This window comes from Delphinus delphis, chromosome 1 (genome assembly GCF_949987515.2).
Source record: "Delphinus delphis chromosome 1, mDelDel1.2, whole genome shotgun sequence".
NCBI classification, from domain to species: Eukaryota; Metazoa; Chordata; class Mammalia; order Artiodactyla; family Delphinidae; genus Delphinus; species Delphinus delphis.
In genome coordinates this window covers 75,124,610-75,151,749 of record NC_082683.1, presented here as the reverse complement: position 1 = coordinate 75,151,749, position 27,140 = coordinate 75,124,610, and the positions used below count along the sequence as shown (strand labels likewise).

At 35.8% G+C, this 27,140-nt stretch overlaps 1 protein-coding gene across 1 annotated transcript in view; it reads left to right on the top strand.

The window, feature by feature from the left end:
* Positions 1–27,140, top strand: part of COL24A1 (collagen type XXIV alpha 1 chain) — a 392,309-nt gene that overhangs the window by 62,769 nt on the left and 302,400 nt on the right. The window contains exons 8-12 of the mRNA XM_060024757.1: positions 10,886–10,930; positions 15,488–15,541; positions 16,578–16,622; positions 22,703–22,756; positions 26,938–26,982. Coding sequence (XP_059880740.1) covers positions 10,886–10,930; positions 15,488–15,541; positions 16,578–16,622; positions 22,703–22,756; positions 26,938–26,982 — 243 coding nt within the window. The remainder of the gene's footprint in view (positions 1–10,885; positions 10,931–15,487; positions 15,542–16,577; positions 16,623–22,702; positions 22,757–26,937; positions 26,983–27,140) is intronic.

Sequence of the window (27,140 nt, the reverse complement as noted above, 5' to 3'; positions counted from 1 at the left end):
AATAAGGCTTTTTTTTTTTCTCACAACAAGGTACAACACAAATAGTGAAAATACAAGCCACAGACTGGGAAAAAATATTTGTAACACATGTAACTAACAACTAGCATCCAGAACATGTAAAGATTGCACAGAAATCAATAACCCAATAGAAAAATGGGCAGTTCACAAAACAGCAAAGCCATTGGTCACTTAATATGTGAAAAGATATTTAACCTTACAAGGAATAAAGGAAATGAAATTAAAACAATGAGGTATCATTTCACAATTGTCAAATATCTAAAGTCTGAAAATACCTACTTTTGGCCAGATGAGATACAACAGGAATTCTCATTTACTGCTGATGGAACTGGAACAACCACTTTGGAGCACGATTTGCCATGTCTAGGAAAGGTGAAGATGCACACTGCCTAACACTTAGTAATTCTGCTCATATGTATATATCTTAGAGAAACTCTCTAACACACATACACAAGAAGAAATTTTAAAATGTTACTTGCAGCATTGTTTATGAAAACAAAACAGTAGAAACCCCAATATATTTAAATTTTAAAAGGATATATTTTGATAGATTCATAAAATGTAACACCATGCAGCAGCTAAAATGAACAAACTAAATCTACCTATTTATGGCAACATGTATAAATCTCAAAAATATAACAATGACGAAAGAAATAGCCTCAAAGCATTCGTATAGTATAATATATATAAAGTTCAAAAACATGCAAAAATACATTATCAAGACAACTTACAGAAATTTATGCTTTACTGAACAGTGAAACATTGTATTTATATAAAAGTGTAAAATCATGCATATTAAAAAAAAGTGCTTTTCTCTGAAGAGGGACAGATAAGAATGAAATCAGGGGGTTTCATAAGGAAAGGCCCTTGAATTTTTTCTTTTAAAAAATCTGAAATCAATATTCACACCTTGACTTTTTTTAAAAAAACCAGTATTACCACTTTAACAAGCTGTGTGTTTCCCCAGATTGACTGGTTACATTGCCTCAACTTAGCCACCTTAATATAACTCTTATTTACCTAGGAACTGAAGTATGTTTTCACTTCCCACTAAATGTCTAAATTTGTGCCAAAAATCAGATAAGTTAGATCCAGAGTGCATGCTGTGTTGGTTGGAACACAAGAGTCATAATTCTGAGCTTGGACTCCAGATGAATTTTTAAATTGGTTTTTAAATATAGCTGATCAGTTGCTGCATTACTATTGGAAGTCTGCTTTTTAAAATTGTAAGAAAATTAACAGCAATTTCAATTGAAGAAATTTTTCTGGGATCGAGAGGATAAGCCAGATGAGAGCAGTTAAGCACATCTTAGCATGAAGGTATAACTCAGAACAATTGTGAAATATGAGGCACACATTTTAAAACAGATTATTATGAATAATGTATGGCAATATTTTTCTGAATGTCAAATAATTCAACTACTATACTTTTAGTAATAATTATAAATCAGTGTGAATTCTTATTCTAGTTTGATGGAATTATTTCAGTTAAAAAAATCTTTCCATTACATAGGAGGTACACAGTTAACATCTTTATAAAGTTGGAAGGGAAAGAAGAGCTGAAAAAATCAAGTGGAATGCGTTACGATTGATCAGTCACTCAAAACCTATACAGCTTTTCATAATCTATTTAAAGCAAGGACAGTACTAAGGAAGTACAGCAATACTGAATGTTGATGAGAACAACAATAAAAATAAAATCCGTGCCCGGAGAAAGAAATAAGGGGAATTCTTAGGTTCCATAGTTAACGCTATAGATCATCTTCTCACCTGTGCAATATTCCTGTAAAAATCTGCAGAGCTACGTTTTCCTTTGCTCGGTTTGCAGTTCAGGCTTCGTACTGAAAGTCTAACATAAAAGCTGCTGCTTAGGGGCTGTGCTGTCACCACTGTGACCATCTACTCTGCCCTCTGCCATTTCCACTAATGGAAGGGGAAGCAAAGAACAAGACAACACATACTGAACTCCCTCACAGGCAAGCCCGTGGCTACCAAAGTGGTGTACTCTGTGCGACTTGGAAAACATTCCTTCATCCAAAGATATTTTCCTCTTCTGATTGACATCCTAACATTAACGATAAATTCATTTGGCTGAAAGTATTTCAGTTCCCAGAAGGTTTTAAAAAAAAAATGTCTGTGTCCTCAGAAAAAGCTGTTATCGGTCATTTAGCACCATTTTGAGAATTAGTGTCATACTGTTTTTCTCCACAAGAACTAGTTGAGAAGGACTACAGCTAGAGTTGATGGGGCCAAGGTAAAAACTGAGTACTGGGGCTTCCCTGGTGGCGCAGTGGTTGAGTCCGCCTGCCGATGCAGGGGACACGGGTCCGGGAAGATCCCACATGCCGCGGAGAGGCTGGGCCCGTGAGCCATGGCCGCTGAGCCTGCGCGTCCGGAGCCTGTGCTCCGCAATGGGAGAGGCCACAGCAGTGATAGGTCTGCGTACAGCAAAAAAAAAAAAAAAAAGTACTAATTAATGTAGGTTAATTGGTCAATATTGTGAGGAGTTTGGGACAGAGGTGGGTAGGAGTCTGTTGTGTGCGTGAGGGAAGTATGTTCCAAGAAGAAGGGGAGGTGGGTAGAATAGAGAGGTCTGTGTGGTATTCATTCTCTAATTTAATTATCTTCAATCTCTCCAGTTACCTGGGATCATTCTTCTATTTAATTTTTTGAAAACAGTTAAACTCCCTATTCTTAAAACTTCAGGAACTTTATTGCCTTACCTCAAGTAGTACTTACATGGTCATGGTTGTTGATTTTTTTTAATCTCATTCTGAATTCTTGCTTAAGCCTTCTTTTTCAATCAGCTATGGGCGTCTTGCCACTGTTTCTCTAGTTTGCCATAGGTTTCCCTGGTTATTTTGACCAAAACATGGCTACAAACCTTTGTTTGTATTCCTCAAGGCATTGCTGACGTATGAGTCCTGTAGTGCTTGACAGATTTTATTAGATACTTGGAATCACCTGATCTGTAAAGGACTGCTATTATTACATTACAGAAAAGGACAATTCAATACTGGCTTTCAGATAACAGTGCAGTAGCAGTGGGCTAAAGGGAAATACATGAGTGATTTAGGAGTCCTTAAGTGCAAGGTCTATATTTTTTCACTGGTATTTCAGCCCAGTGAATGGTACATAGCAAGCACATATTAGTAGTGAATGAACATTGCTGCTCGTAAGTTTAATTGACTGTGCCCTTTCACCCGGTGCTAGTGGTTATTTTCCTTCTCTAGGGCTGCTTCTCAAGTCAGTGACCCTTCTCACCTGTCTTATTTTGCCTCGGTCCTCTGGCTCCAAACACCCTTCGTCCCATTTAGGTAGGGTGAGTAGAACTAGTTAATCTGCTACTAATGTCTCAGTGATGTTGCCTTTCACATGATCATGTATAAGGTTAGCCCACCTTTGCCTCAGCTTCCTGAGACTAGACAGAAGCAAAAGATACAAGGAAGTTGCTTCAACCAAAAGAGCAGTTTTGAGATAAAATTTGTCACTAACTCTGGAATGCTGCAGTTGTTTTAATCACATTCTTTTGTCCTACAGTTCATTCAGGAAACCAGTATTGGTAAACAAGGTATAGTTCCTGCCTTCAAGTAGCCTACTGTCTAAAAAAGGAAATAAATACTAAAGTAAATCACTAAAAGTATATTATGCTATAACAAGTGCAATGATTAAGATGTGAAATTTTTATAGCAACGGCTGAGGGATCTCTAAACTTCTTGGCAGTGGAGGTGGGGGAGTTTTTAGAGAACAGGGAAAGAGGCAACATCTGAGCTGCATCTTTTTTTTTTTTTTTTTTTTTTTGCGGTACGCGGACCTCTCACTGTTGTGGCTTCTCCCGTTGCGGAGCAAAGGCTCCGGATGCACAGGCCCAGCGGCCATGGCTCACGGGCCCAGCCGCTCCGCGGCATGTGGGATCTTCCGGGACCGGGGCACGAACCCGTGTCCCCTGCATCGGCAGGCGGACTCTCAACCACTGCGCCACCAGGGAAGCCCCTGAGCCGCATCTTGAGGATGCAAGTTATCCTAATGATACTATAGTTAGTAGGCATGTATGCTGTTTACACACAGGTGATGACATAAACCAAGGCTTGGAGGCAAGAGCAGTTCCTTGTTTTGGGATTATGGAGTGTTAGGTAGGAGGTGTCAGGAGATAAAGTTTGAGGGACATTCAGGGGTCAAATTATAAAGGAACTTGTATGCCATGGTAAAGCATTTATCATATGGTAGAGAGCTACTGAAGGATTTTAAGAAGGAGAGTGCCAGAGGCAAATCATTTAGTCTCCGGAATTTCTTTGGCATTTTTGTGGATTCTAGAGACAAATGCTCCTACCTTTCTGAAACCTAAAGGTTATGTAAGGAGGCCCAAGATAGAAAAGCAGAGTGGTAATAGAGAAGTTGTCTTATGCCATAGGAGATACTTTCTCATATGTAGGAAAAATCTTTTTTTTTTTTAAATCAGAATTTTTTTTTAAAATTAATTTATTTATTTTTGGCTGTGTTGGGTCTTCGTTTCTGTGCGAGGGCTTTCTCTAGTTGCGGCAAGCAGGGGGCCACTCTTCATCGCGGTGCGCGGGCCTTTCACTGTCGTGGCCTGTCTTGCTGCGGAGCACAAGTTCCAGACGCGCAGGCTCAGTAGTTGTGGCTCACGGGCCTAGTTGCTCCGCAGCATGTGGGATCTTCCCAGACCAGGGCTCGAACCCATGTCCCCTGCATTGGCAGGCAGATTCTCAACCATTGCACCACCAGGGAAGCCCTGTAGGAAAAATCTTTATCTCAGTGAATATAAGTCCTTCGCATTTAGTGGGGGAAAGAACTGTTAAAAGAAGAAAACCATTTATATATGAAGTTGACAACATAGAGATTATATCATCGAGAATCTTTTCAATACATATATACAAGCATTCCTCACTTTGCATGGTTCCAATATAGACAAATTTCACTTAACACGGTTTAATAACACCAGTCTCCCACCAACATGGTTCAGATTAATCACACTGTGATTAGCTGTGTAAAGTATAAACTTTGCTACTGGCTCTTCAGCTTACAAGTCACTACATAAATAGTAAATGTGCATCAAGATCAGTGGTCGGTCACATTTCATTCAGAATCTGTTGATGATTGTACACGACACATCTGTTAGTTCATGCACAGACAGCAGAGTGTGTAGCTGTCTTGCTTCCTTCTCTCTGATAAACTCATGTGGCATTTTACACAAATGGCTAATCAGAAAAAGTAACTGGTCAACAAAGATGAAAAGTACAATGAAATAAAGAAATAGTGATAACACAGAAATTGAAATTAGAATCAAATATAAATGGAGTTATAGAAGAAATAGCTGATCCTGGGGCACTGCTGCCATTTGAGAGACTCTCCATATGCAGACAGAGGAACTTGGTAACGGCGAGCTTGTTTTTATTATTTTTGTTTAAGGCAAAATTTTTGACATAAGAGGAAAGGGTTGTGATGAATAGGATAGACACGTCCCAGAGGAGGTTACAACAGCAAAAAAACTTCTCGTTAGAAGAACTCTTGGAGCTATTTCATGACATTGAAAGTGCAAAGGATGGAATGTTGGGAGCTGACCCACACTTAGAAAGGAGTATGACAGTTTGCCAAAACATAGAATATATGCTTGCTCTGTATGGTTATTTATACAAGAGAAGCACTATTCAAACTACTCTTCATAAATTTTTTCTAAGAAATGGAACTTTAATTTCTCACTGTTTCTAATGTTTTAAATTACACTGTACTAAACTAATATTTAACATATTTTTCATTTCCCTATACAAAGGTAACTGACAGTGAGACTTTTAAACATTTTGACAAAAATTTTTAAAGGTCACAGAACAATTGCAATTTTTCCCATTATTAAGATTGCTTGGCATGGTTTCAGCTTATATGGTCAGTTTCATGGTCCTCTAGTACCGTGCAAAGCAAGGATGGCCCTGTATGTAAATGGTACCACTATTTTCCTTATGGATAAACATTTTATTTATGTATCCAAATTTTAATTACTTGGGGGTAGTTCAGGTATATATTTGAAGTTTGTTTCTTTTCCATCCCTTAATATTTCTGATTTTGATTCAATTGTATCTCTTTTTTTTTTTGGTCCTGTGTGGTCACCTGTTGATAATGTATTTGTTAGGGTTTAAATTGTTGTTAAAATAAGTATTAAAATTAATATCTCTATATTAAAATTAGATTCTAAACCCTTTTTATTACTGGAATTCTTGGCAAGGCAAATTTACATCACAACAAAAATTGAAACAACCCTACAACTCATTATAATGAGTTTTTAATCTGTTCTAAAACAGAACTTGTACATTTTTCTATTGACATTCCTTAAGAAATGTGTTTACATCAGTTTCAGTATATTTATCAGAGGAAAATTACGCATTGTTAGTTACTCGACCTTTTTTGTTATTTTTCCTATGTGAGTATAGGAAGAACAATGACTCAAATAGTATTTTCAAAAGACCACAATATAAACAAATTTTTAAAAGTAAAGTGTCAGGGAGACTTCCCTGGTGGCCCAGTGGTTAAGACTCCGTGCTTCCAATTCAGGGGGCGTGGGTTTGATCCCTGGTTGGGGAACTAAGATTACACATGCTGTGCGGTGTGGCCAAAAAATTAAAAAAAATTAAAAATAAAATGTCACGTCCTTAGATTGGAGCTATGCCAAAGCTTGAATGTAGGCATTCTTCCCAGGAACTTATTCCCTTTGTTTTTTAAAATATTACAGACTAGTATTTAAGTAGAAAACAAATGAGACCTGTAGTCACAAATTAGGGAATAAATGGAGGCTTTTATACAATAGTAGTGCTAACTCCAGTATATTACAATAACATATTATTACATTGAAAAATAACAAGATATTTTTTCTCCCACTTATTACCTTTCATTTCAATATTAAGAGAATTGAGATATCATATTGAATACTTAGAATCTATTTTCCCCCAAGTAACCCTCAGATTCCTCTAAGTCTTTACATCAATTCATTTATTCATCCAAATCTTTCCATCAATTAATTAACAAGCACACATTATGTTCTAGACACTGGGGATACCACATTGAATAAAATAGTTCAGGAGCTTAAGTTTAAACTCTTTAAGGGGCATATATATCATCTCTAACTCTGCCCTCAAATCTAATGTATAATCATGTTTCTCCTAGACTCTCATAATAGCCTCCTACCTGACTCATTCTCTTTCCATTCTGCTCATCCCAGAGTCCCCATCTTTGTTTCAGGTCATATGCCCATGGGAGCCTGAATCTGTTTTTTTCTGATACGTACCTCAGTGATACATCAGTGTTACTTGAATTCTTCCAATGCCTCAAAGCCTGAATTGACTCTTATAAATGCCTTTGTTTTTCATTCAATGAAAGGTGAAAAAAAAAAGTAGTGACTTTAACAGATTCAACTAATTGCAGAATGCTGGCAATTAAAAGGAGATTTAGCAGTAGTTTAATTCATTGCTGTCATTTTATAGATGAAGACTTTGAAACTCATGATATAGCTATTTAGTGGCAAAACTGGATCTAGAGCTCAGTGTGCTTGGTCTTTTCATTATTATTAGTAGTAAACCAAACCAAACCAAAACCATTTTGTTTCACTTCAGCTCTTTTGATTGCAAAGAATGGACACTTAGGCTATCCCAAGGAAGAGAGAATTATTTCAATCCTCTCTACAGCACTAAGGGAAATCAGGGACCCATGGAATCTAAAAATGGTACTGTAATATGATAGCCTCACGGGGGCGGGCACTGATTGAAAGCAGCTCTGAGTACCTAGCAACATTAGTTTGTGGATCTTTGACTGTACTTTTCTATTAGCACTGCTACTCATCTCCTCTCTCTGCATCTGCCCTTTTGTGTCATCTGACTTTTCCTCTGACAAAAACTTTCTTTCTCAGCACAGTTTCTGCTTACTCTAAATTTTTTACTCATACTTTGGCTTTCTTCTCTTCCTCTTATCCTTTCTTTGTCAGTCTTTCTAGCTTCAGCTAAGTACCTGAATCAGTCCTCCCTCCCTCCCTCCTTTCCTTCCTTCCTTCCTTCCTGTTGAACTTAATTTAAAAAAGAATTTGATTGGCCCCGCTTCACCCTGTTTAGGGAAAACTCTCCATTCCAAGTGGCCTCATAGGCTACTGGCCAGACTTCATATTGGCTTCCCTTAGGTTGAATGCCGTCTCCTGGGGCTGAGGTGGAGTAGGAGGGAGCTCATGACTATTTGGTGCTGCCTTTATATTAGAGTCTGTGGATGAGGAAGAATCTCTTCAGAGGGAGTTGTACATTCAGAGGATATTATGATCAACATGTCTAGTTCACTGTTATAAACTGCTTCAGGGAAAGTAAGCGAAAGAAGTTGTAGCACCACTGCATTCTGTTTCACCAGGGCTGGGGAGGGAAGAAACTCTGGTCAGAGAAACAGATAGTGGCCAAAGAAACGGAAGCATGTAGCTAGCTAGACTCAGCAGTTTACAGACATAAAAACAAGTAAGTAAATATATAAGCACAGTTGTTGGTTTTTTTTTGTTTGTTTGTTTCCGGTACGCGGGCCCCTCACTGCTGCAGTCTCTCCCGCTGCGGAGCACAGGCTCCGGATGCGCAGGCCCAGCGGCCACAGCTCACGGGCCCAGCCGCTCCGCGGCACGCGGGATCCTCCCGGACCAGCGCACGAACCCGCGCCCCCTGCATCGGCAGGCGGACTCCCAACCACTGCGCCACCAGGGAAGCCCCTATAAGCACAGTTTTTAATAAAAAAGAAAAGGAACTAGGCCCATGGAGGAGAGTTTCTCTACCTGTGTACCTCTCGCCCTGGTTCCTCATTTCTCATCTTCCTGACACTCTCTTAGGAACTCCATCCTTCTAGAACTGGTGCCTCATCCGAGGCAGCACTATCTTAGTGCTGAGGACATTTCTTATTTCCCGTTATTAAAAGTGAAAAAACTTAGCTTTGTGGATATTTTATTTGGAGAATCTTGTGTAACATTTGGACAACTGAGAACAATGTACGTCTTCTATTTTGTAATCAGGCTGGTCTTTAGCTATCTTAAAAAATATATAAACTCAGTGAAATTGTGGGTATATAAGATGCAAGTGGTAAATGTGTAACTTTGATAATACCATGATTTATGATATATAATTCCTTTTGTTGATTTGTCTTGGTTGTCTAAAATTAATGTTTGAACATTTGATGAGAATGAGGACAGCCTGCATTTGAGTCTGAGACAAATATAGGCATATTAAGTAAATAGAAGGGCAGGTTACTCAATTCTTGATAAATCTGTCAAACTGACATGATTCCACCTTACTACCTACATGACTTTGGTCATATCATTTAATTTCTCAGAGCTCAGTTTTCTCACCTGTAAAAATGAGGAAGATACCTACTTCATAGGATTGCCATAGAATTAGGTGAGGTATTTGGAAGTGGCTGGTGCAATGTCTGGTACATAGTGGCTCAGTGAAATTGCTTTGTGCCTTCGTTCCTTTTTCCCCCTCCTTTCTCATGGCCACGTCTCTGATCTCTAATAGCCTAATCATGAAAGAACAGAGCTCGCAGAGGACAGGGCATTTCCTCTGCCCTCTTGCTTTTTCTTCTGTTATTCCCTTATTACAAATATGCTTACATATACAGGTAACACAAAAATTTTTGTCTCCAACTTTCCTTCTTACATTTCTGGTCTTCTCTCTGGTTCCCAAGAGACCTCTCTACTTAAACATTTACTTTTGTTTTAAGTTTATCACCTCAAAACCTGCTTAAATCATTTCCTTATTTTTCAAATAAGAGGTACCTCTTCTAATTTCCCCATTGTCCCAGAGTATCATTTCCTTCTCTAATTCATGAATCCAAGTTCATAAACCCTCCGTGATAGGGTTTAATCCTGAATGACTCTTTTCACTCTGTTACTCTATATCTTAAAACCCCAAAAACTTATCTTCAGTTTGCAGTACATTAATTTGAAGTTTCTGATATTTGTAAACTAACTATAATTTATTTCAGGTTTTTGAGATTTGCTTACTAAAAGGTTCTTTTAAAAAGGAACTTTTTCTTGTTCTTTTATATGCACCTAAATCTAGTAAACAGCAGGTTGATTTACTGATTGTTGATTAGAGCTGTACAAATGTGCTCCAAAGTGTCCTTTATTTCTTTCTTCCTTTCCTTTCTTTTAGCTTCCTTTCTTTCTCTCATAGAATATCTTTCTAGAGGATAAAAGTTATTATCTCTTTTATATCTTTGGGTGTTAGTGATAGAAATTAAGATTTGATTTTGGTTCTTATTTGGAAAAATTTTTGTTACTAATTTCTTTTTTTTATTGAGGCATGATTGATATAAAACATTTGTTACTGATTTCTTAGACAGATGGACCTGTGAGCAGCCTCTTTTTATTCGCTCATTCATAGAATGTTATGACAATGTTTTAGATTAGAGAAACTGCCTGAAACTGCCAGTTTTTCAATAATTACAAACAGATTATGCCTGAGGGCATTCTGTTTCAGCATTAATGAACTAAAACCAACTTTTAAAAAGCTTAAGCAAAATTTAGCAGATCCATTGCTAGATGCCAGCCTTTTATAAAAGATCCTGTTTTTTAAAATTCAATACTATGTAACCATTTTAGTTGATAACAAATCATTCAACTTACACTCCAAATTAATTAAGAATTACTAATACGAATTTATTATTTAATAAAAATTAAATTTTTATTAAATTTAAAAGATTACACTTAATAAGAAATAGATTAGTAGGAATTACATTTGTATTAATGGGAAAACCAAAAGTTGGGATGAAAGACAACTGTGGTTAGTTATTTGGCTCAAATGGGGTTACTTTTCATAGTATGTCTTCACCTTTACCCTTGCAGGGTCTCAAAGGACATCCAGGGCTCCCAGGACTCCGAGGTGAACAAGTAAGTATTCTTCCTTTATAAGACTTGAATCTTCTCCAGTGAAAAAGACATATGGTAGGGAACTCCATTGAGAGATTATTTTCCCCCATGTAACTCTTTCAATTTTTCTTAATGCTTTTTACTCTGTTTAGTACAAGAAAAACTTCTAATTTATTATTAAATCTTGTGGGGTTTTTTCATATCTTAGACTTTCACTGTCTGCCTAACATGCTCCAGCAGTCTTAAACTTCCGTTGCTCATAAACCACTGTGAGAATCTCATAAATGCTGTGTATCCTGTCCGCAGATTATCCATGCATGCACACACACTCCTATGCACACACATATATGCACTGATTTTTTTGTACGTTTCAGGGGCTTTCCTGTTTTCCAAAGTCTATCCACAGCTGTTAGTTCCCTACCATTGCATGAAGGAATGCAAATAAATTTTAATAACAATCCAAATTAGAATGGCACATCTGCTGTTTGTTGTCCATTCTACACATACACATATATGTAAAAGTCAAAATAGTTTGGGAACTATTTAGTTTTTGATCATGTTATTCCTTCTCTCTCCCACCATAAAATAATGTATCATTATGTCATAGGAAGAAATAAAGTCATATCTCTTGTTTTCAATAGAATATATACTAGGCCAGCATGAATAAATCAGTGAAAAGGGTAGGAGATTAGATACTAACTAAGGTGACAAATCGTTATTGGAGATTTAGCAAAGAGCCTCAGGAAACCCTAAAGGGAGCTCCAGAAAGAAAAGTGATGGATTATCCCTGAGGGAAAGATAAATGAAGAAATAAAACCAGTTTTCTCTTTTATTCATGTAAGAGGGACAATACACTCTATTCAGTCCCTGAGGCACAATTTTTCAAGATTGCTAATTACTAGTCATGGCAAGCAATATATGTATCTGTAGCAAGTAAAATCTCAGTTTCCTGAAGATCATATGAGTGCTGAAAAGCATTTGAGCATTTATGGGAAAAAAAATCAGAAGGGCAGGAGGGATTAGTTTCCAGGGAGGAAAAGAAAATCCCTAGAATACTGCTTTGGCAGAAATTCTGTGTAGATTTCAATGAAGAAAACCTGACACATCACAAGTAAGTGAAAAATTGACCATTTGTCAGTACTGACCAGTTTACTCGCAACTGTTCTATAACCTAGTTCTGTTAGTATACGTGTCATTGTTCTGAGGGTGGTATGCTTTTGAGAAGAGTCTGAAATCAGTTTTAAAGGTTGGAAAATGTATTATTGGAATCAGTTCTTTCTATTTTATTTATTTCCAGAAGTAAAAAGACAAAATTGGTGATAACTGTGAGGAACAACTAAAATCATTTTGCATTTTCACTGTGGAAACACTGTGGACATTAAGAGGAATGTAACTAATTAGCTAGGAGACATTCCCTTCTGGAAAATTTGTAGATATCTATAAACTGACCAGCAAACACTTAGGAAAGTAATTATATCATCTGGGCAAGCTCTAGTAATAAGAGCTTTCATTACGGAGTCTTTATTAGTTGCCAAACTGTACTACTGTTAACTGGAAGGTCAAGTAGTATAATTATTTATTTAATATTTCCATATGTTAACTCATTTAATACAACACTAAGAATTATTGCAGTTACCCCTGCTTTTAAATATATTTTTACACATTGTTCTCTTTTCTCTATGCAATAATCCTGTGACCTAGATATTATTATTGTATTTTACTAATGAAAAAAACTAAGAGATAGGGAGGACCCATGCTGGCAGTGCTGGGACTCTCAGTGAAGTCTGACTGACTCAGAGCGTGTGCTTTAATTCTCAGAGTGAGAAGTGGGATTGGGGCAGGTTTACTATTCCTGATTTTTCCAGGGGTAGAGATATAACTTTGTGTCTGAATTCCTCCATTCGATCTACAGATTTAAGTGAGCCATTTTTTAAATGCAGAGTGAATTGAGGTATAGTGCTTTGTTTTGAGTTTCTTTTGAGCTGCTCTGGTTGTCCAAGTGATTTTAGGGTGTGGTTGGCTTAGAATATGTTTGTGCCACATAAGACTGCTGAAAGCTTACTCGTTGACTTTGTTTACTGTTATTCCAGTAGAGCAGGATTTAGTCATCCAGTGGTGTCCTCTTGTGTATTTCTCTGTGCAGCTGGAATGTGTTATATCTCTACATGTTATCTTAACACCCTCTATGAAAATCCGTTCAAAATCAGATTTCATTTATGTCTTATAACAGATTGCTTTTTAATTGAGGTCAGTTAACCGAAGTTGGCTAGGAAACTAATGAAAGGGATGGTGATTGGCATTAGCCAGAACCTACAGAATGAAAACAGCCTTTTAAATTTATTTCAGTCTTTTCTATTGGCATAACCAAGTATAAAGTTTTGTGGATGTCTGGATATAGGCCTGTGTGTTTTAGAATTGGATGGGGAATAAAGGAAGCAGTTGTAAATAGACTGAAGCAAGTCTCATAATTAGAGGGCTTTCCCTAGAGTACTACTTTAAGTTATTTGCCCTTCAAACCTATACTAGGGAGGCAGCCTTGAATGGTGGTCTCTGGAGTTAGACTTTCTGATTTAAATTCTGGCTTTCTACTTACTAGCTGAGTGACTTCCCACTGGTGACAAATACTTCATGTCTTATTTTTTGCATCTGTAAAATAGGGATAATGGTATCTACCTTATAGGGTTTGAGCAGATTAAATAAGATAATACATATAAAATTCTTGAATTTTGGCACATGATAGGTGCTCAATAAATGCTGTTATAGGAATAAAATATGTATTATATATAATATTAATAAGGTAATATCTTAGGTACATAAATATGGTTTCTGAAATTTATAGGATATAATCTCTCTATGTGTAGATGAAAATTTTTTGTTACTTCTCAGAAGACAACTGTTTATTCACATTCTGTTAAGTTGTTCATTGCCATATATATGTATAGGTGTCTGTATGTATATGTATATATGTATGTATGTGTGCACATGTATATATATGTGTGTTTGTGCATACACACACGTGACAACTTTTGTCAGATTGAGTTCACATCTAGGCTCTTCTACTTACTCACTGTGCCATCTTGGGCAGGTTTCATAACTTCTCTGTATCTTAGTTTCTTCAAATGTAAAATGGAGAAAATAGTATCTATCTCATAGATGTAAAGTAGACGTAAAGTGGTGGCGTAGGATTGGCACATAAAAAAGTGCTAAGTAGGGCTTCCCTGGTGGCGCAGTGGTTGGGAGTCCGCCTGCCGATGCAGGGGACACGGGTTCATGACCCAATCCAGGAGGATCCCACATGCCGTGGAGCAGCTGGGCCCGTGAGCCATGGCCGCTGAGCCTGCGAGTCCGGAGCCAGTGCTCCGCGACGGGAGAGGCCACAATGGTGAGAGGCCCGCGTGCCGCCAAAAAAAAAAGAAAAAGTGCTAAGTAAATGATAATTGTTGGAGCAAGGGAAGGAAGTGGGAGACAACAGGGAGAAATGAGAGAAAACAAAACTGAGAGATGGATTCTGAGAAAAGTGGAGAGAAGGACAAATTAGGAGCCTACAAGTCTAATGGAATGGGAGGGTAAAAACTTTCCACTGTGATGCTCCATTTGCCTTTTTCTTGGTCTGTTTTTTCTCTAGATTTTCCAAATTTTAGGAATTTCAAAGTATTTCTATTGTTAAACTGGAGGTAACACTCTTCTGTATACTTCAGATCAGAGGGGCAAAAGAGCTAGTGTCTTTTATTATCTCTTTTCCAAACAACAAACCGGAAATGAATTTTACATAATAAAGAATCTATGAAATTTATCACTGCTGTCACCATTTGTGGTTAAGTAAAGACAGCTCAACACATATTCTTCTGGTATTTCCTTGGTTCACAAAATTTAACAGACCTAAACTTTGAATAAACTGAATGAATGAATGAATGAATGAATCATATATCAATGGAAGAAGGTAACAGCAAGTGGAGGTATTTCTTCTCACTTTTCCACACAGTTCTTCAGCAAGTTTCCTTTCTTATGCCTTTGAGACTCCATATATCAGCCTTCCTTGAGCAATCCTTGTTTTAAATCAGGCATACAAAGTTGTCAGTGCAAAATGAATTTCCCATCCAAAGTTACTATGTGAATATTTAGATAGACCTATGTCATGATACAGATATTTACCACTTAATATCCATTTACTTATCTTCTGGAGCCCATGCTCCAATAGTTAAGGAGAGTTGCAGGATGACTGAGACAAGAAGGAGTTAAATCCATAAAGATACTGGTTATTATGAAACGTACCAACTCTTTCTCTAATATGTTTTTTAAAGGTTATGTATCACTGGATTTTTCCACCCTAGATTTATCATTACTAATAATCAATGTCTCATTTAGGTCCCTAATGTAATGTGTTTATTTTTATTTAGCAATTTTATCTCATTTTCATTTTAAATAGATGACTTCAATCAGATAAGCAATGTGCAGGACCCTTAGTATTTTTATATGGAAAAAATATTCTTTCCAAACTTGGGTATTATGAATGCACCAATTTTGTTTCCTTGGGTTTCTTTTGACTTTGTTGTACTGTTTTATTATTTTTCATTTTAGGGGATTCCAGGATTCACTGGTAATATTGGTTCACGTGGTTACCCTGGCAGGCAGGTGAGGTAACTATATTTAAACTTCTGTTTTTATGTTCCTCTTGGTTAATACATTGTACGTTCTGATTTCAAGAGTTAATGTTCAAATGATAATTGGTTTACTTTTATTAAATAATGAATTACTCATAACAAAATAATTCCAAAAATTCTAATATCAAAATTGTAAAAATCCTTCAAAAATTTTACTGCAGGCAATTTTGCTTAAAATGGGAGTAAGATTTTTAAACAGGTTTGATGTGAGTAATATACAATGGAACCTTCTAAGTTAAAATGCCCAGTGTGCTAATAAAATGTTAAAACAGCCCTGCTACTGATTTTACAGTACTGCCACTGACTAAAACGAAGTAATGGTATGAGTTAAGACTCTATATGATAAGCAACATTTTTTAATAATACAACTATAAACACTTGGGACACAGTTGGCAATGCTACACATACCACTATCTGAATACTTTTATCTGAACTGGATTCAAGTCTTTGTATACTGTTGTGAAAATTCATTCTAATCATTTCATATTTATTTCCCTCTAATTTCTAACTTTCTCTAGCTACTTCATGTGGATTAATAAGAGAACAAATTTTCTTTCTTAGGCTTTCATGAATTGATTACTTACTCTTGAAATTAATTATTCATTTAGCATACTAGAAAACTACATTTATATAAAATATCTTTTTATATTTTTTATATACTTTTTATATATCTAAAATGTATTTTAGATAAATTAATTAGAAGTGTTTTAAAAGAACACAGTTTTCCAATAAGAAATAACGTAAAAAATAATTTTTGTTACTGACAATGTGTTAATCTACTTTATTTAGATATCTAAAATATATTCGTTATAGATTATATACAGTGCGTCTTTTGGTTCTGAAATTCTAAAATTCCTTGAATATATATAGTCTTCATTAAGTATACAGAGTTCTGAAGTTTATACTTGTGAAATGATACATTTTATATGCCCTTTTTATTAATCTATTTATCTACAGCTCTTTAAAAAGTACTGTAGTATGATGATGATGCCTTTTATTCACACTAGGGTTTAGCTGGACCAGAAGGTAATCCAGGACCTGAAGGTGGACGAGTAAGTAAACATTTTCATCATTTTGTTAAGTATGCTTGCATATGAGTAGAATGAAGTGTACAAAATACTTATTTTCACACTTCCATAGAAACTTTGAATGTAATGCAGGTTTAGCCTGGAAAGAAACACACTTATTAAATAGATATTTTCACTGTTAAGGCCATAGAGAGCAGTCTTATGGTGGTAGGTTTTACATCATTCTTTGATAGCTCCTACATCTACATCATTTATTTTGCTAGCTCCTAGCAAAACGTCTGGTATGTTGAAAATATGCTCTTTAAGCATTTGTAGTATTATTTATGTGTGGACGTGTATAGACCTAAGAAATAATGATGAAAGAAACATGAAGAGGCAAAAAATTCGCACTCAAGGCTGAGATAATAATACAAAAACTATCTGGAGTAAAGAAATATCTGCAGAGAAAGAAATAGGCTTATCACATTCAAGCATATACCATTGCACTTCCAACCGTTAAAGAAGTTGTTAGCCACTTTTAATCATTAAGGGAGTAAAACAAAAAAAATTACTGTGATGTGTTATGTTGTGTGCCACAAATTAAAATCAAAGCTGGTTCTAGGAAAAATTAGTAAACTAACATTTTTTTTTAAATTCTCTATTTTTAAAGCCAGTTATTTTCTGGAATCTACATCTGCCTTATATTATCTTAAATACCTTTTTGAAATAAGGAAAACAAAAAGTATTTAGACAGTATGTACTATAATGATGCCTTAATTTTTAAAAAAAATTCTTAAACATGTTCAAATACTTCATATTTCTTTTGCTATCAATCCTATGAAGTAGCAGAACACGTGTATTGTCTCCATCTTACAGATGAGAAAACAGTAAGCTATGGAACCGACATGATTTCACAAAGTCATAGCAGAACTCAAACCAGCGTTTTCTCACCTTCAGCTCTGTACTGTTTTAGTATCCCATGCTGTCTCCACCCTTGCATTAAGTGAAAACATAATGGGGAAAGGTCATGTATTCTTTATTAGAAACTGCACCGAAAGCACATATGGACTTGGGTTTGGAAAGCAAGAAGAGATTAGTGGACAAAGAACATGGGCTTTGGAGCTCAACAAGGACCGCCTTTTTTTCTTTTTTTTCTTAACCCCTTGTTTACTAGCTTTGTGACCTTAGATGTCGTTCAACCCTTCTGTGCCTCATTTTTCTTACCTTATTAAAAGGTGATAATGAAACCTACCTTTAGGTGGTTATGACAACTACCTGAGCTTAATTAATATTCTTAAGGCACAGCGCCTAGCACATGGCGTGCACTTTCTATGCAGATTTTATCATTATTATTAGAATTTGGGAGTTTCTTCTGCATGTGAGCTAAACTCCTAGACCTGTTACTTGGCACTGTGCAGTTTTCTCTTACTACATTTTCTCATCTTGCTTCAGTGATTCCTATAACTTTTCTAATTCTTCTTTATATCATTTTTGTACTATATTATACATCCTTTTGTTGCTTTTTTCCCCCATTTGTACTGACAGTTATAGTGTAGGTTGTAACCCTTTTTAAGTTTCTTTAGGTTTTGATGGCCGACTTCATAAAAGCATTAAAAAAACCAAATCTAATCCTTTTCTGACTAATTTAATTGATTTAATCCTTTAATTTTCCTTTGGGAGTGAGGGAAGAGTCAGAAGAGTCACTTCTCTAGGTTTCATATTCACAAAGAGTCTCAAATGTAGACTTTAGACATTAACTCCAAATATGGTTAAAAAGACAAAAATCATAAAATCACACGGACAGGATTATGTTTTTCATTTAATTTGGGTCCTGTTACTGGTCTATACCACATGCTATACAATATGAATTAATATTTTTATAAATCATGATAAATTACCTTTTGACTGGCTCCACTGTTTGACTGCATTTTTTGGTGTTAAGATAATTATTTTAAAAATGAAAATGTTTAAAATAAATCATTTTGTAACCCTCCTTTGGTGTTTCTTTGTGTAATAACGTGCTAGGTGGCTCAAAAAGTAGAAGTATGTAGGCCTCCCCCGACCTTTTAGTGGCCCTGCTGGTGACACAAAATTGCCTCTACCCGGATATACAACCTTCAGTCCAAAAAAGCAAACACATATGTGCTTTTTGTTTAATTTTTTTTTTTTAATTTTTTGGCTGTATGGCATGTGGGATCTTACTTCCCTGACCAGGGATCAAACCCGAGTCCACTGCATTGGAAGTGTGGAATCTTAACTGCTGGACCGCCAGGGAAGTCCCTTATTATTTTTTATGTTCCTTGTTTCATTACATACTAAACTGCAATTTAGTGGTAGTGTTTTGAGAATGACCACAACCCCATATGATTTCTTTGGTGGATGCAGCTGACATTTTATTTCTGTTAGAATCAGCATAATCATTATCAAAAAACCTTTATGAAACACCTACATAATTACTCATAGCATTGTTCCCTTTAAAATCTTTACTTGTGGGCTTCCCTGGTGGCGCGGTGGTTGAGAGTCCGCCTGCCAATGCAGGGGGACACGGGTTCGTGCCCCAGTCCGGGAAGATCCCACATGCTGTGGAGCAGCTGGGCCCGTGAGCCATGGCCGCTGAGCCTGCGCGTCTGGAGCCTATATCTTTACTTGTAAAATGTTGTGCTAGTACTCTGTGCATACTTTGTTGAGTAGAGGTTTAGCTCCTGAGTTTTCAGTTGAGTATTTAGTTTACTGAGAAGTGTACATCAGTTAGGGTGTTTGTTCTTTTTATTTATAAGCAAAACTCCAGTTGTGTATATTAAAACAAAAGTTAACTGTTTTTAAACTTGAGGCCACCTGTAGTTGATATTTCTGAAAGTACATGTAGCTTGTCATCATAATCGTAAATGTTTTGGTATCAGAAATACTTTTGGATGCTTCATTTTAAAAGAAACCCTCCCCATCCTTCAGATGCTTGGCTTTCAAGCAAACAAATTATAGATGTTTTATCATTAAAGTTAATTAGAAGGAAACTATTTTTCTCTTTTATTTTATTTTTTGCTTATTCATTCATACACTCTGTAGAACATAGGAATTTTAAAGGTGTTTTTCCTTGTCAAAGAAAAGTGCTTGTCTTACTATGGCAACACCCAACTAGCTTTCACCCTCAGGAACTAAATGCTTCCCATGGTTCTTATTCCAGGAAACTTGGAAATGATTCCTGAGACACTTACTTTTAAAAAAAATATTGTGGTAATACATATTTAATATAAAATTCACCATTTTAATTATTTTTAAAGGTAAGTTCACTGGCGTCATAGTTCAGGCTGCTATAATAAAAATTACCATAGACTGGGTGACTTAAACAACAAACATTTATATGTCACAGTTCTTCAGTCTGGGAAGGCAGATCCAGTGTTTCATGGGGGCCCACCTCATGGCTTGTAGACCGCTGCCTTCTTGCTGTATCCTTATGTGGCAGAGAGAGCAATCATATTTCTTTCATATCTCTTTTTAGAAGGGCAGTAATCCCATTCATGAGGGCTCTACTCTCATGATCTAATTCCCTCCCAAAGGTCCCACCTCCAAATACCATCGTCTTGGGGATTAGGCTTCAATGTATGAATTTTGAGGGGGCATAAACATTCAGTCCATAGCGGGAGGCAATAAGTACATTCACATTGCAGTGCGGCCATCACCACCGTCCATCTCCAGAGCTTTTTCATCTTTCCAAACTGAAACTTTATATCTATGGAACAGTAACTCCCCATTCTCCCTTCCCCCCAGCTCCTGGCAACCATTCAACTTTCTGTCTCTATGAGTTTGACTACTCTATGTACTTCATTTAAGTGGAATCATATAATATCTATCCTTTTATGACTGGCTTATTTCACTTAGCATATTGTCTTTGAGATTCATCCACCTTGTGGAATGCGTCAAGATATCCTTACTTTTTCAGGCTGAATAATATTCCATTGTATGTATATGCCACATTTGTTTGTCTTTTCATCTGTTGAACATTTGGGTTGCTTCCACCTTTTGGCTATTGTGAATAATGCTGTTCTAGGTGTACAAATGACATTTACTTTTTTAAAACCTGAGTTCTTTCTTAATGTATACTATTATGGAAAAATTTACTCTGAAAAGGCACCCATTCTCTAAGTCAAAATAAGTAGACTTTATTTCGAATTTAGTCAAAATGGCCTCCTGTATCTCTTCTTCAAGTTCTTTTATACCTTGGGTTTCCTCTGTGTTCATAAAACCATTTTTCTTCTCCCATCTCCATCCAGTTCAGCCTCTCAGTGGTTCAGGGAAATTTCTCTTTGTTTCCTCCTAAGAGCTCTATTCTACCCTTAAGTCTTCTGACCCATCTGCCCTTCAAATCTTACATCACTCTATGAGCTCTTTCTTTGAGTCCCACATCTCCACTTCCTTGCCAAGATAATTAAATTTAAATGCCTCATCACCGCAATCTCAAAATGACTAACAGAACTCATCCTCTTTCTACTAAACTATTAGCTTTCCTATTTGTTTTCCATATTTCTATCAGTGGTTACCATTTGCTTATCAGTCCAGTATAAACCTTAGAATCATCTTTGCCTCAATCCTAGAGATAGATACAAAGACCATTTGAACCACTGTAATCCAAATGAATTCTATAAACTGCAAATTTGATTATATCAAAACTCTGTCTAAATTTTTTTGAATGCTCAGTATAAATCCCAAACTTGCCATCATCACATAAAAGACTTTTCATGATGTAGCCACTGTTGCCTTTCCAACCCTCACTCTTGCCTACCAATCACACAGAACTATTTGCAATTCTATGAAAATGCCATGTCATTTTATTTTGATTGATTGATTGATTGATGACACATTGTTAGCCCTGCATAAAATGCCTTTCCTTTCCTTCAAGACTCAGCTTAAATGTTGCCTCCTCTGTAAAACTTTCCTAAATCGTCCCTCTAGGCAAAGTTGGTCATCCTGCCTTCACAGCTTCTATATCTTGTATTTATCACATCACCTAATCATGTCACAATTATCTTATGATATTACAATTGTATGACTCTTTTTCCTAATAAACTATGAACTTCTTGAGGGCACTGATTTTCATATTCATTTTTATAATTCCAATTCTTGGCACACAGTGGGCACTAAAATGATGTTTTGTGAATGAGTGACCCAGACTCATATTCCTTCAAATTTGGACCATTGAAACTGCATTCTAACACATTTTCCTACATTCAGTGTTTCCTGTCTTGGGTGTATTCTCTATCCTGTCCACAGATTAATATTTTAGAAAAACAGCTTAATTTAACATCAGGGCACTACCACACTCCCCCAAAGTCCAGTAGCTTCTTATCTAAACTATAAAGTCTAAAATTCTTAGTCTGAAATTTAAGGCTCTCCTTAATCCATTCTCTAAACTACTATACACTTTATTAAATTGATGAAACAGGTTATTATTTGCCACAGGTGAGATCTAACTAAAGTATGGTAGTATAAAGTAGCTTCAATTGTTATTTTACTCCTTGTTTCTCAGACCTATTGGAATCTCCCTGAGGGCACAATGGGTCTGCTTCTCTCCAAAGCATCTTACATGTAAGAAACTGTCAGTTAACCATTTACAAACGCTCCCTGAGTCCTCTCTATCTTGTCTCTGCTTACTGTAGTGCTGGTTGGAGCGTTCTTTCTCCATCCTCTGCTTATCAAGACTCTATCTACTCCACAGGCCTATCTCAAGTGCCAGTCTCCTTTGAAACCTCCTCTGACTGCTTTTACCTCCTGCCACATTGGAATGAATCTCTTCCTCCTCCATACTTCTTTTTCTTGGATACCTCCATTCTGCCTTACAATTTAGTTAATTGTATATCTGTGTCTTCTGCCCTTTGTAATATTCAATGTAGAAAAGAATTTGGGCTTGTTGATTTTTATTAGCCACTATGCCTTAAGTTACATTTCCTACTTTTTTTTTTTAATGAAAAGATTGAACTGTAATTTCTAGAAGAAAAGACACAAGATTATCCAAACTGTTATGCCTTATAATTTCATATTACTAGGAATAAATTTTAAGTATCTCTATTTAGAATTATTTACAGGGTGAATATTTAAGTGAGATAATACAAAGATTATTTGCTTACTTTAAGGGTTTCATTGGCTCTCCTGGAGAAGTAGGACAACTGGGACCTGAAGGAGAAAGAGTAAGTCTATTTCCTTCAAATATTATTTCTAACGTGATATACTTAGGATAAAGTATAACAGGGCTCATAAACCCAGATGTCGGGCAGTGAAACAAGCCAGCTTTAAGAAAAGTCACCTACCAGAATTATAGTTAAACTCTCTTAAATTTTACTGAATTGTGTTTTAGGTAAGTGAGGTGATATAAATATTTATGGTTAGCAACTTTAAATTTAACTTTTAAAAAACACAAATTGATATTATCTAATTATGAACATTTTATTTTGTAATTGATCTTTAATTTGAGTAGAAACTCTTGGCAGGGCTTGTATTTTACAATGCAATGTGTAATAAATCAACTTCAAAAGATATATTTTTTTGTTTAATAGTGGAAGATAGCTGTTCATAAATGTAGGTACTTGTGAATAAAGTAGAATCTTTGCCAAATATTTTGTTATACTTATAAAAATTAACGAAGATACATACAGAGTTCTGGCATTCCAACTTCGTCATATCTAATTTTCAGTGCCATATGCAGTTCAGTGATTTCTAGCTGCATTTCTTCATCTACACTGTCAATATTAATTTTTTAAAAAGTAGAATCAAACAATATTAGCATCTTCTCAGGTTTGAAAACAATCATATTCCGAATTTAGCATTTAACTCTATTATTATACAAGTGCTGTTTGGGCAAATTTTTTTTCATATCTGGAAACTGATTTTTGCAAATGAAAATAAATCAGATCATTCTTTGCTAGATGAATATTTCAAATGTATAGTTTTTTGAGTGAGTGAATTAAATCACATTTTCTTGTAGTTACTTGTGAATGCCTCCACAGAGAAGAAACATTCAGAGTTTACATGTGCTGTAATGACAATCAAAATGTTTAGTTGTCTTTGGTGAGACGAGGTGAAGATATTCCTGTGGTGAGCACACAGGTCATTTCTTTCACTTGCAAACAATATCTTCAGTGTGATCCTACAACTAAGCCACTTAACTGCTATGTAATACAGCAGACTTACAGATGATGTTTCCAATCTATCATGCAAAGAATTGAACTGCTTCTTATAGACCCAAAGGAGTATATATAGTTTACATTGTTAATGACTGTGCTGCTTATGATACAATCCTTCCCTGACCTGTTGGAATGAAGTTATTTCTAGTAATTGATGTAATAAATAAACGAAAGTTATATGTCCTTGCAAAATGTCATCATCTTGAATTCAAGGATCCCTGTGGCACTGACTATCAATAGGCACAATGCCTATAATCATACTCAGTAATTTTGACTAGTTTATATGAATATATCAAGATTGTCTCAAATCATCAATATAAGACCCTTTTGTGATATTCTGCCTATTATAGGTACCATGTCCTACTATTATTAGGCTACTTCAAAATTCTCACTAAAACCATGAATGGTATAGCTAACTGGGTGGTCTTATTATGTTACGAAATATTTAAGTAGAGAAAAGCCAAAGAAAATAATGTTCTAATCACTCCTGAAAACAAATGGGAAGAAAAAGTTCTTTCTGGAAGTCAATAATATACACATGCATGTATATATGAAAAAGTTCTTATATGATTCTATCTGCACTATCCTTAGGTTTTCTGCTGAGATTTACTGAAGCTACTAAGGTTTTAGAAAACAAATATTTTTCTTAAATGCTTGGCTATATTATGTAAAGATGCATGAAATCCTCATGAAATGAGTCATATTGCTCATCTTCGAACTCTTTTTTCAATAGAGAATATTAGATGAATATTTATTAAACACTGTTGAATTAAAGTAAATGGATTACTTTAACCATTGATATCTGCTAACTTGTCTGTATATACAAAAACCCCAAGCTACATGGTTGTGACATATTTCTTAGTCCCTAAGGCTTATAAAAGTGATTATAAGTCTCAAGGGATTTTATCAGTTAGTACACTTTGGACTGCAAGTGACAGAAGATCCCATTTCAAACTGGCTTCAAAATGAGGAAATTTAAAATAAATGATGATAATGATAACAGCAAATGATTTATTGAATGGTTACATCTATTTGCAAGGCTCTATGCAAATACTACATACGAATTAGCTCCTTTAATCTCACAACACCCAGTGAGATAGGTAGTATTATTTTTCTCACTATAGATGAAGAAAATGAGGCATACAGAGAGACACACTTACCTAAGACTGTATATAGGTAATAAGAGCACAGCCAGGATTTGAACATAGATATTCTGGCTCCAAAGACTGAGTACTTAAGTACTATGCCCTACAGCTGCTTCTTATGACCAGAAACCCATAGGTTAGGTGGGATCTAGGCACAATATGGTCCTGAGCACAGTGATATCATTATCCTTCTCTCTGCTTTGCCTTGACTAATGCTGGCTTTATCCTAAGGCTGGTTTCTCATATGATTGCAAGATTCCCAGTGCAAGGGCTAAATATACCTTTGTTTATGTCCAGCCAGAGACAGGGAGACAGAGAGGAGGTAATTGTCTGTTCGGTACAGAAAATAAGACTTCCTGTTTGTCTGGTTGTACCAACTTTGGTTGCATGCCACCTCTGGACAAATAACTATCACCAGAGGAATGGCAGGATCCCATCTGGAAATACAGATGGGATGGATTTCTGAATAAAATCAGAATTTTTGTTATGAAGAAGGAAAGGGGCCACTTGAGTTAAAATAATACATTGAAGCTTTTCTGAATATCACACCAGTTTAAAGGATAACTTATTTTTCCCTTTGGCATACTTCATAAATTGATGGTTGAGAAAAAATAACTCATTAATTAATTCAACAAATATTTACTTTTTTGAAGTATAGTTGATTTACAATATTATATTAATTTTAGGTACACAGCATCTTGATTCAGTATTTTAATAGATTATACTCCATTAAAGGTTATTAAAAGATAATGGCTATAATTCCCTGTGCTGTTGAATATATATCCCTGTTGCTTATCTATTTTAAACATAGTAAATTGTATCTCTTAATCCCATACCCCTATCTTACCCCTCAATCCTTCCCTCTCCCCACTGATAACCACTAGTTTGTTTTCTGTATCTGTGAGTCTGTTTCTGTTTTGCCATATATATTTGTGTGTTTCATTTTTTAGATTCCACATATAAGTGGAATTATCACACAGTATTTGTCTTTCTCTGACTTACTTCACTAAGCATAATATTCTCTAGATCCATCCACATTGCTGCAAATGTCAGAATTTCATTTTTTATGGGCATGTAATACTCCATTGTGTGTATGTGTATATGTGTGTGTGTGTGTATACACAAGCACATATATCCATGTGTGTGTGTATATATATATAAACATGTATGGATATATTTATCCATTCATCTGTTGATGGACCCTAGGGTTGCTTTCCATATCTTGGCTATTGTAAATAGTGCTGCTATGAACATCAGGGTGCCTGAGTCTTTTCAAATTAGTGTTTTCATTTTTCCCAGATATTTACGCAGGTGTGAAGTTGCTGAATCATATGGTAGTTCTATTTTGAGGAACACCAATACTGTTTTCCATAGTGGCTGCACCAATTTACATTCCCACCAACAGTGTAGGAGGGTTCCATTTTCTCCACATCCTCGCCAACATTTGTTATTTGTGTTCTTTTTGATGACAGCCATTCTGACAGGTGTGAGGTGATATCTCATGTGGTTTTGACTTGCATTTCTCTAATAATTAGCAGTATAAAGCGTCTTTTCATGTGCCTGGTAGCCCACTGTATGTCTTCTTTGGATGCTGGGAAAACTGGACAGCTACATGTGAAAGAACATTAGAACATTTCCTCACACCATATACAAAAATAAACTCAAAATGGATTAAAGACCTAAAAGTAAGATCTGAAACTATAAAACTCTTAGAAGAGAACATAAGCAGAACACTCTTTGCCATAAATCACAGATCCAAAAATAAAATGTTTTTTTAGATCTGTCTCCTAAGGCAAAAGAAATAAAAGCCAAAATAAATGAATGGGACCTAATTAAACTTAAAAAATTTTGCACAGCAAAGGAAACCATCAACAAAACAAAAAAACAACCTACTGAATGGGAGAAAATATTTGCAAATAATATGACTGACAGGGAGTTAATATCCAAAGTATATAAATAGCTTATACAACTCAATATCAAAAAACCAAGCAACCCAATCGAAGAAGGGAACAAATATTTACTTTTGACTTTTTCACATTCTAGGGTGCTCCTGGGATCCGTGGAAAGAGGGGTCTTAAGGGAAGACAGGTAATTTGATTCTTGTTTTATGAGGTACGGTTTAGAGGAGTATAATCTAATTATATGCATATTTCTCACCTGTTAGACTACAAATGTAGTTGTTGTTCTTGTTATCCACAATCCATCTCATTCAACAGAGTTTAAAATTTGCCACTTTAACAGCCTAT